Consider the following 11,793-nt stretch of genomic DNA (forward strand, 5'->3'; position numbering starts at 1 on the left):
ATCGATGAATCAACACTATACAGATACATTTCACAGAAATGTGATGTTTGCTTAGCTCTTTGTTTCTATACAGCCTGGGTGGGAGGGATTGTCCGAAGACACCTGTTTTGACAGTGTGTTGATATCTCATTTGCAGTCTTTAAGAAGTTTAACAGAATTCATTTACATGTTTTGGGAGTATACGAAAATGAAGTTATTTTTTGAAACACACTGTATCGACCTAGAAGCCAGACTTGTCAATTTTGGTAACATTTTGTCAGCTCTACGGAAAACCTAGACAGAAAGAATGCAAACTTCCAGTCCAAACTGTTAAAGGGGTCATGTCAGCTCTTTACGGTTGAAGTTTCCAAAACCAACAGGAACCATGAAATAACTATTGGAAAAATGAAATAACCCCCAACCTTGGATACACTTTTGCATGTGGTGCCCTTTAGTCCCAATGACACCTACTGGCCAATGTTGGCATTTCAAAGGGTAACATCCCTCTCTAGGAAAATATAGGAGGAAACAGACCAAATATATACATTTAGGTTTGAATCCAAAAGCACCTAGGGTCATTAAAGCTAGGAGAACCCTGCTGCTGTTATGCTATTGTATTGAGAACCAGGTGTTCTTCTATCAGTGATGAGAATGATTAATCATCCGATCATGTTGGGTAAAGCCATTTAACGCAACCAAGTCTGCACCCCCATGATATAGTGCCCCCGGGGGCTTGACTCAATTGAAAGACGATCCACAGAAGCTGTGTCTTTAATGTCACTGGCGACTTTGACAGTACAGTTCACTTTCTGACATGTACTATTTACCTATACTGTCTTGAAAAACTGAGGCCTAATACAGATTCAAGTTCAGTCAAAGATTCCCCTGACTTACCACACTCCCTTCACCCCAGGGAAGACATAAACACAACATTTGCTGAATCTAGCGGAAGGCCATCGTTTCTAGGTGTGAGCTAAGTATTCAATTCCTATCGATTTCAGCCGAGACTATTTGACCTTTAAGGAGATCACTGTTGTTCACAGAGTGTGAAGCTGGAGGAAGTCTGATTCTAGGAGGGGCTTGCTCTTCTCGTAATGGCTTCGTTGCAGCTCAGGTACTGATCCTTCAAAATGGATGCCTGAGTGGAGGGGAGGGAATGGCATGTGCTTGCTAGCTAGGCCCAAACCTGGGAAAAGGCTTACCTGGGCTTGGTGAATTCTGGTCTGAATGGCTTGGAAATGCCCCTTGGGACGTGTGGATTCTCACGACCTCTTCCGAGAACAGGAGCGTTTTGATCATCTCTGCCATCTCTTCTCTTGCAGATGTCAGGGACCTTGGACCCGTTCTTGGAGAAGAGAATTGAGAAACTTCCTCAAGTCCACGTTGGCACTCCGTATGTTTCTGCCAGTATCAGCGAGGATCAATAGGTCTCATGAATGTCTTTTGAGCCTGGTATCCTCTACAGCTGTCTCCACTCCAGTATTCTCCATTGTAGCAGAACATCTCTCATCCATGTGTTCGCATCTCTCCTCAATCCGTGCAGCCAGCTTTTCGCCCAGCTTCTCTTCGTGTCTCCCCTAAAGTCGACTTCACCAGGACTGGGCAAGTCTGAAAGCACCTCGGAGCCTCACCAGTAAGCTGATGACAGGCAGATCTTCCACTGTCTGCTCTGAAAGGTTCTGGAAACTGACCTGTGAACTCAGGTCTTTGGGCAGCAGCAGTATCTCGAACTTACACAGCTTCCCGGACCAAACACCTAAGCCAAGCTCCACAGAGGGCGGCAGCCCCTCCATCACACTGATCCACCCACAGAACTCTGCCCGGTTACCTAGGATCCAACAGCCACAACAAGCCTCGCGGTACACACCAACATTCCACCTGGAATCCAACCGGTAACTGCCATCCCCAATGGCTGCTGCATCTTGTCAGTGTTGGGGGAGGGGCTGCATCCGACGAGAGGTGCCTAAGGTAAATGTGATTCTACCCACTAGCGTCCCATGGGCCTTTCTTCTTCCCTCTTACCTTTTGCTCAGATCTGTATGCACAGTACCAATGGAGGGAAGTGGGTCCCTTTTTAGTTGATGGTTTCACACGTCTTTAAACTTTCTAACAGTTCACAGTACACAGAGACCCTCTAAAGGAGACTTATGTTCCTATGATATCCGTACACCCGGAATACATATGCGTCGCCTGATTTCTGCTGAAACACCCGCACTCTCAGGACATGGATCCATTTGTTTCATGGGGGCTGAAATTCCAAGAAATGAAACCAACCCCAATGTGCACTTTACTGTCTGTCTCTTTTGCTCTTAGTACACTTTGGCAGATCTACGTGCCTTTGTTATAGGCTTCTTACATTTCTTCTCTACGTAGCGTAGAATATGGCATTCCTTCATCCTGTCGGAAGACATACAAGTCTACATCACGGACTAGGAATCCATTTGATTCCAAATCGGCATTTGGGTTAGGTCACGATATGCTCTTATGAATCAATATTTACGAATATGAATGCACGCCTCTGATTTCCGAAGACAAGTGTGCTGAGTACATGCAAGCCGCGATACTGGGTCAATGCGTGCTGAATGATCCTTGACATCACCTTGAGTATTTTCTTTTGAATAATCATGATTCCCTTGGTAGATGTCAGCCAACCGTACCCTTTTGGTGCTTGTTTGTTGGTTTGATTCTTTGTTGGTCTGCTTCTTGCTTGTTTTGCAAACACGTCAGGCCATGCAGCTCTCCTTTCGCTTCAAACAGAGAGTCCAATAAGCTGATTCACTTAAGAGAGTGCTTCCAATCACCTATGATTTCCTGCTTCCCTCTCCCATCTTTAGGGTTTTGATGTCCTCCTTGCCTTCTTCTTGTTTCTTCTTTGCCACTCATGCTCTTCTTGCATTTCCAATAATGGTTTTCTTCTTTCCATTTCATCTTGCTGCTTTTCTATTCAGGGGAGTATTCTCAACCTTCCTTTTAGAAGAAGTTTTGAACTGCTGAATTCTTTTAAGATTTGCCGGTCTGTGGAATTCTCTAGCTCTGCCGTTATTAGAAATGGTGGTCATGGGGCATAGGCTACCCTAGGTGGCAGCATTTGGCCATTCAGGATATGGTCTGTGTCCTGGCACTCCTCCCTGTCCTGCAATATTGCTGCCGAGATATCAGCTGAAACCCCTCTGGAGGTTCCCTTGTGACTATGTTGTTTCCTCCAGGTGCATTTTAAATCACTGGGATATTCGTGAACTTTGTTGATTTGAATCATACAGCTGCTGGTAGGTCTATTGGGATTCCACCTCCTTTGGATGCTGTGTAATCCCTGAATTCGCATAGATGATTCTTTCTTGGCTTTCAGCACGTTTCAGTCTGATTTTTCTACAGATACGTTTTCAGTTTTTGTTTCTTTATCTCTTGCTTTTCCATCTGGGACTCTTATGAACTCTAGTCTTTCATGCCCTGTCTTAACCCAGGATTCAACAGCAATGTTTCATTGGTTTGCACTTGCTTTCCTATGTCTGCTTCTGACCGAGGGATTTCTGTTCCCCTGTCTTCACAGTCATTCATGCGTCCCTCTGCATTATCTAGTCTGCTAAGGGCTGAATTTTGGCCCTGATATGATCACATCCATTGAGTTTTCTGATATTTTTTGGCTCGTCTTTAGACTTTCTCTTCCCCTTTTCTGATATTCTGCCTTTTGTGATTCTGAGACAATGTTGTTCTTCAGGGTTTTCCAGACCTCCAATTTCAACACTTGGTCTGGATAGCGTTTTGCAGTCTAGTTGTTGGAAAGCTTATCTTCTGGGCCTTCAATATCTTTGGAACTGAAAATGGTACTTCCTGTTTCTTTTACTGTACTTCTTCATCTCTACTGGTCAGGTAATATCAGGTATCTAATGTAGACTTCTAGGGCTTTGTTAAGTGAAAATTTTAGACTCTTTTCTCTATGCAATTCCATGGGATTTCTGTGAGGACAACTTCTCCTAGACATTGATGCCATATTCTGTTCCTGTGTGTGTTGTCTGGTATATCTCCAATTGCTGGTGTTGCATTTGTTGTGATGAACATCCCATACTATTTCGAATAGCATAACTTCATTTCGGTTACGCATATCTCACAATTCTGAAAGTGCGCAGGACACTTCCTCTTGTGGAAATGAGGCTTCTAAAGGTTCTCAGCTCTGCATTCTGCTCTATGTCATTTTGGAGTGTTTAAAAAAAAGCAAACTGAGAGTGCGCTTGTGCTTTGTAGTGCCACGGGAATGTCCCAATGAAAGCAGTTCTTCCCAGAGCTTCTCTGTCTACTGAAACACCAGTGGAAGCTCATCCATGGATGTCACACATCAGGGCCTGCTGGAATGATCCCGCAGACCTACCTTGGTGTCCTCGGTGCCGTACCGTGCCGGTGCCATCCAAAATGTAGCATCCGCTTTTGGGAGATAGTGCTGAAGGAAATGCTTCCTCTTCTCACGCTGTGGACTTGGACCACTCTTCCTTGTCCTCTCATCCTTGTGGCACGGGTGCACGAAGGCAACCACAGAGCTGTTGCGCATCCTGTGCCTCAAACCAAACCATAATCCCAGCCCAGGTTATGAATGTAGCAGATCCTGAGGCTTTTCATTCTGATTTCAAACCCAAGGCCCCCTGGATCCCTCAGACCAGATGCACGATAGCTCTGATTCAGCCCCACACGTGCTCTATTGGCAAGATGCCCAATTGGTCCCTGGTCCTGCAGATGCACTGGGTGTGGCCATGGGACATATCGGTAATCTCAACCGCGCGACCAGTGTGGTTGCTTTATCATTGGTACACAGTTCGGTTTGCTCTCTTGATTCGACCCACCACATCCCACAACGCACTCCAGATCCCTGAGACTCAGCGTGTGCCATCATCCGTAGCCCTATCCCTCACTGACCGTTGCCTCTGCTACCTCAAATTTGGCAGCTCGGATCTTGGTCTCAGAATCAACTGTGGGGATATTTTGCGCTGGATTCTTTGAGTTCTGTCAGCCAAGCATCTGCTGTGCACTCTTGTAAATCTCAGCACATCACCTTCAATCCCATGTCTCCTGTCCGCTTGAGAGTGTGCGTCCAAGGTAAACAGAGTTTCACCCTTGTTGCTCCATCACCAGGGGTCAGACCCTGCACTGGTTTCCATTCCCTGCTTTGCCTTCTCCTGCTTCCAGGTGTCCTGAGGCCTCATCCTGTCTTTGGAAGTAACAGGCCTCTCTTCGGCAAGTGTCCTGTGCCAAGGGCTGGGTGAGTGGATGTTTCCATTGCTCTGTACATGGGAGCGAGTGAGTGCAGGTTGCACTTCTTCTCTGCCAACTGGGCATCGATGAATCAACACTATACAGATACATTTCACAGAAATGTGATGTTTGCTTAGCTCTTTGTTTCTATACAGCCTGGGTGGGAGGGATTGTCCGAAGACACCTGTTTTGACAGTGTGTTGATATCTCATTTGCAGTCTTTAAGAAGTTTAACAGAATTCATTTACATGTTTTGGGAGTATACGAAAATGAAGTTATTTTTTGAAACACACTGTATCGACCTAGAAGCCAGACTTGTCAATTTTGGTAACATTTTGTCAGCTCTACGGAAAACCTAGACAGAAAGAATGCAAACTTCCAGTCCAAACTGTTAAAGGGGTCATGTCAGCTCTTTACGGTTGAAGTTTCCAAAACCAACAGGAACCATGAAATAACTATTGGAAAAATGAAATAACCCCCAACCTTGGATACACTTTTGCATGTGGTGCCCTTTAGTCCCAATGACACCTACTGGCCAATGTTGGCATTTCAAAGGGTAACATCCCTCTCTAGGAAAATATAGGAGGAAACAGACCAAATATATACATTTAGGTTTGAATCCAAAAGCACCTAGGGTCATTAAAGCTAGGAGAACCCTGCTGCTGTTATGCTATTGTATTGAGAACCAGGTGTTCTTCTATCAGTGATGAGAATGATTAATCATCCGATCATGTTGGGTAAAGCCATTTAACGCAACCAAGTCTGCACCCCCATGATATAGTGCCCCCGGGGGCTTGACTCAATTGAAAGACGATCCACAGAAGCTGTGTCTTTAATGTCACTGGCGACTTTGACAGTACAGTTCACTTTCTGACATGTACTATTTACCTATACTGTCTTGAAAAACTGAGGCCTAATACAGATTCAAGTTCAGTCAAAGATTCCCCTGACTTACCACACTCCCTTCACCCCAGGGAAGACATAAACACAACATTTGCTGAATCTAGCGGAAGGCCATCGTTTCTAGGTGTGAGCTAAGTATTCAATTCCTATCGATTTCAGCCGAGACTATTTGACCTTTAAGGAGATCACTGTTGTTCACAGAGTGTGAAGCTGGAGGAAGTCTGATTCTAGGAGGGGCTTGCTCTTCTCGTAATGGCTTCGTTGCAGCTCAGGTACTGATCCTTCAAAATGGATGCCTGAGTGGAGGGGAGGGAATGGCATGTGCTTGCTAGCTAGGCCCAAACCTGGGAAAAGGCTTACCTGGGCTTGGTGAATTCTGGTCTGAATGGCTTGGAAATGCCCCTTGGGACGTGTGGATTCTCACGACCTCTTCCGAGAACAGGAGCGTTTTGATCATCTCTGCCATCTCTTCTCTTGCAGATGTCAGGGACCTTGGACCCGTTCTTGGAGAAGAGAATTGAGAAACTTCCTCAAGTCCACGTTGGCACTCCGTATGTTTCTGCCAGTATCAGCGAGGATCAATAGGTCTCATGAATGTCTTTTGAGCCTGGTATCCTCTACAGCTGTCTCCACTCCAGTATTCTCCATTGTAGCAGAACATCTCTCATCCATGTGTTCGCATCTCTCCTCAATCCGTGCAGCCAGCTTTTCGCCCAGCTTCTCTTCGTGTCTCCCCTAAAGTCGACTTCACCAGGACTGGGCAAGTCTGAAAGCACCTCGGAGCCTCACCAGTAAGCTGATGACAGGCAGATCTTCCACTGTCTGCTCTGAAAGGTTCTGGAAACTGACCTGTGAACTCAGGTCTTTGGGCAGCAGCAGTATCTCGAACTTACACAGCTTCCCGGACCAAACACCTAAGCCAAGCTCCACAGAGGGCGGCAGCCCCTCCATCACACTGATCCACCCACAGAACTCTGCCCGGTTACCTAGGATCCAACAGCCACAACAAGCCTCGCGGTACACACCAACATTCCACCTGGAATCCAACCGGTACCTGCCATCCCCAATGGCTGCTGCATCTTGTCAGTGTTGGGGGAGGGGCTGCATCCGACGAGAGGTGCCTAAGGTAAATGTGATTCTACCCACTAGCGTCCCATGGGCCTTTCTTCTTCCCTCTTACCTTTTGCTCAGATCTGTATGCACAGTACCAATGGAGGGAAGTGGGTCCCTTTTTAGTTGATGGTTTCACACGTCTTTAAACTTTCTAACAGTTCACAGTACACAGAGACCCTCTAAAGGAGACTTATGTTCCTATGATATCCGTACACCCGGAATACATATGCGTCGCCTGATTTCTGCTGAAACACCCGCACTCTCAGGACATGGATCCATTTGTTTCATGGGGGCTGAAATTCCAAGAAATGAAACCAACCCCAATGTGCACTTTACTGTCTGTCTCTTTTGCTCTTAGTACACTTTGGCAGATCTACGTGCCTTTGTTATAGGCTTCTTACATTTCTTCTCTACGTAGCGTAGAATATGGCATTCCTTCATCCTGTCGGAAGACATACAAGTCTACATCACGGACTAGGAATCCATTTGATTCCAAATCGGCATTTGGGTTAGGTCACGATATGCTCTTATGAATCAATATTTACGAATATGAATGCACGCCTCTGATTTCCGAAGACAAGTGTGCTGAGTACATGCAAGCCGCGATACTGGGTCAATGCGTGCTGAATGATCCTTGACATCACCTTGAGTATTTTCTTTTGAATAATCATGATTCCCTTGGTAGATGTCAGCCAACCGTACCCTTTTGGTGCTTGTTTGTTGGTTTGATTCTTTGTTGGTCTGCTTCTTGCTTGTTTTGCAAACACGTCAGGCCATGCAGCTCTCCTTTCGCTTCAAACAGAGAGTCCAATAAGCTGATTCACTTAAGAGAGTGCTTCCAATCACCTATGATTTCCTGCTTCCCTCTCCCATCTTTAGGGTTTTGATGTCCTCCTTGCCTTCTTCTTGTTTCTTCTTTGCCACTCATGCTCTTCTTGCATTTCCAATAATGGTTTTCTTCTTTCCATTTCATCTTGCTGCTTTTCTATTCAGGGGAGTATTCTCAACCTTCCTTTTAGAAGAAGTTTTGAACTGCTGAATTCTTTTAAGATTTGCCGGTCTGTGGAATTCTCTAGCTCTGCCGTTATTAGAAATGGTGGTCATGGGGCATAGGCTACCCTAGGTGGCAGCATTTGGCCATTCAGGATATGGTCTGTGTCCTGGCACTCCTCCCTGTCCTGCAATATTGCTGCCGAGATATCAGCTGAAACCCCTCTGGAGGTTCCCTTGTGACTATGTTGTTTCCTCCAGGTGCATTTTAAATCACTGGGATATTCGTGAACTTTGTTGATTTGAATCATACAGCTGCTGGTAGGTCTATTGGGATTCCACCTCCTTTGGATGCTGTGTAATCCCTGAATTCGCATAGATGATTCTTTCTTGGCTTTCAGCACGTTTCAGTCTGATTTTTCTACAGATACGTTTTCAGACAGTTTTTGTTTCTTTATCTCTTGCTTTTCCATCTGGGACTCTTATGAACTCTAGTCTTTCATGCCCTGTCTTAACCCAGGATTCAACAGCAATGTTTCATTGGTTTGCACTTGCTTTCCTATGTCTGCTTCTGACCGAGGGATTTCTGTTCCCCTGTCTTCACAGTCATTCACGCGTCCCTCTGCATTATCTAGTCTGCTAAGGGCTGAATTTTGGCCCTGATATGATCACATCCATTGAGTTTTCTGATATTTTTTGGCTCGTCTTTAGACTTTCTCTTCCTCTTTTCTGATATTCTGCCTTTTGTGATTCTGAGACAATGTTGTTCTTCAGGGTTTTCCAGACCTCCAATTTCAACACTTGGTCTGGATAGCGTTTTGCAGTCTAGTTGTTTGAAAGCTTATCTTCTGGGCCTTCAATATCTTTGGAACTGAAAATGGTACTTCCTGTTTCTTTTACTGTACTTCTTCATCTCTACTGGTCAGGTAATATCAGGTATCTAATGTAGACTTCTAGGGCTTTGTTAAGTGAAAATTTTAGACTCTTGTCTCTACGCAATTCCATGGGATTTCTGTGAGGACAACTTCTCCTAGACATTGATGCCATATTCTGTTCCTGTGTGTGTTTTCTGGTATATCTCCAATTGCTGGTGTTGCATTTGTTGTGATGAACATCCCATACTATTTCGAATAGCATAACTTCATTTCGGTTACGCATATCTCACAATTCTGAAAGTGCGCAGGACACTTCCTCTTGTGGAAATGAGGCTTCTAAAGGTTCTCAGCTCTGCATTCTGCTCTATGTCATTTTGGAGTGTTTAAAAAAAAGCAAACTGAGAGTGCGCTTGTGCTTTGTAGTGCCACGGGAATGTCCCAATGAAAGCAGTTCTTCCCAGAGCTTCTCTGTCTACTGAAACACCAGTGGAAGCTCATCCATGGATGTCACACATCAGGGCCTGCTGGAATGATCCCGCAGACCTACCTTGGTGTCCTCGGTGCCGTACCGTGCCGGTGCCATCCAAAATGTAGCATCCGCTTTTGGGAGATAGTGCTGAAGGAAATGCTTCCTCTTCTCACGCTGTGGACTTGGACCACTCTTCCTTGTCCTCTCATCCTTGTGGCACGGGTGCACGAAGGCAACCACAGAGCTGTTGCGCATCCTGTGCCTCAAACCAAACCATAATCCCAGCCCAGGTTATGAATGTAGCAGATCCTGAGGCTTTTCATTCTGATTTCAAACCCAAGGCCCCCTGGATCCCTCAGACCAGATGCACGATAGCTCTGATTCAGCCCCACACGTGCTCTATTGGCAAGATGCCCAATTGGTCCCTGGTCCTGCAGATGCACTGGGTGTGGCCATGGGACATATCGGTAATCTCAACCGCGCGACCAGTGTGGTTGCTTTATCATTGGTACACAGTTCGGTTTGCTCTCTTGATTCGACCCACCACATCCCACAACGCACTCCAGATCCCTGAGACTCAGCGTGTGCCATCATCCGTAGCCCTATCCCTCACTGACCGTTGCCTCTGCTACCTCAAATTTGGCAGCTCGGATCTTGGTCTCAGAATCAACTGTGGGGATATTTTGCGCTGGATTCTTTGAGTTCTGTCAGCCAAGCATCTGCTGTGCACTCTTGTAAATCTCAGCACATCACCTTCAATCCCATGTCTCCTGTCCGCTTGAGAGTGTGCGTCCAAGGTAAACAGAGTTTCACCCTTGTTGCTCCATCACCAGGGGTCAGACCCTGCACTGGTTTCCATTCCCTGCTTTGCCTTCTCCTGCTTCCAGGTGTCCTGAGGCCTCATCCTGTCTTTGGAAGTAACAGGCCTCTCTTCGGCAAGTGTCCTGTGCCAAGGGCTGGGTGAGTGGATGTTTCCATTGCTCTGTACATGGGAGCGAGTGAGTGCAGGTTGCACTTCTTCTCTGCCAACTGGGCATCGATGAATCAACACTATACAGATACATTTCACAGAAATGTGATGTTTGCTTAGCTCTTTGTTTCTATACAGCCTGGGTGGGAGGGATTGTCCGAAGACACCTGTTTTGACAGTGTGTTGATATCTCATTTGCAGTCTTTAAGAAGTTTAACAGAATTCATTTACATGTTTTGGGAGTATACGAAAATGAAGTTATTTTTTGAAACACACTGTATCGACCTAGAAGCCAGACTTGTCAATTTTGGTAACATTTTGTCAGCTCTACGGAAAACCTAGACAGAAAGAATGCAAACTTCCAGTCCAAACTGTTAAAGGGGTCATGTCAGCTCTTTACGGTTGAAGTTTCCAAAACCAACAGGAACCATGAAATAACTATTGGAAAAATGAAATAACCCCCAACCTTGGATACACTTTTGCATGTGGTGCCCTTTAGTCCCAATGACACCTACTGGCCAATGTTGGCATTTCAAAGGGTAACATCCCTCTCTAGGAAAATATAGGAGGAAACAGACCAAATATATACATTTAGGTTTGAATCCAAAAGCACCTAGGGTCATTAAAGCTAGGAGAACCCTGCTGCTGTTATGCTATTGTATTGAGAACCAGGTGTTCTTCTATCAGTGATGAGAATGATTAATCATCCGATCATGTTGGGTAAAGCCATTTAACGCAACCAAGTCTGCACCCCCATGATATAGTGCCCCCGGGGGCTTGACTCAATTGAAAGACGATCCACAGAAGCTGTGTCTTTAATGTCACTGGCGACTTTGACAGTACAGTTCACTTTCTGACATGTACTATTTACCTATACTGTCTTGAAAAACTGAGGCCTAATACAGATTCAAGTTCAGTCAAAGATTCCCCTGACTTACCACACTCCCTTCACCCCAGGGAAGACATAAACACAACATTTGCTGAATCTAGCGGAAGGCCATCGTTTCTAGGTGTGAGCTAAGTATTCAATTCCTATCGATTTCAGCCGAGACTATTTGACCTTTAAGGAGATCACTGTTGTTCACAGAGTGTGAAGCTGGAGGAAGTCTGATTCTAGGAGGGGCTTGCTCTTCTCGTAATGGCTTCGTTGCAGCTCAGGTACTGATCCTTCAAAATGGATGCCTGAGTGGAGGGGAGGGAATGGCATGTGCTTGCTAGCTAGGCCCAAACCTGGGAAAAGGCTTACCTGGGCTTGG

General features: G+C 45.6%; 1 protein-coding gene across 1 annotated transcript; it reads left to right on the forward strand.

Annotated features, from left to right (window-relative positions):
• Nucleotides 1-6,919: 6,919 nt before the first annotated feature.
• Nucleotides 6,920-10,779, forward strand: LOC140690610 (uncharacterized). Its single transcript, XM_072952482.1, has 4 exons — nucleotides 6,920-7,246; nucleotides 10,214-10,364; nucleotides 10,455-10,527; nucleotides 10,739-10,779. The coding sequence occupies exons 1-4, from the start codon at nucleotides 6,920-6,922 to the stop codon at nucleotides 10,743-10,745; spliced, it is 558 nt and encodes a 185-aa protein (XP_072808583.1). The 3' UTR covers nucleotides 10,746-10,779.
• The last annotated feature ends 1,014 nt before the right edge of the window (nucleotides 10,780-11,793 follow it).

This window comes from Vicugna pacos, chromosome 31 (genome assembly GCF_048564905.1).
Source record: "Vicugna pacos chromosome 31, VicPac4, whole genome shotgun sequence".
Lineage (NCBI taxonomy): Eukaryota > Metazoa > Chordata > Mammalia > Artiodactyla > Camelidae > Vicugna > Vicugna pacos.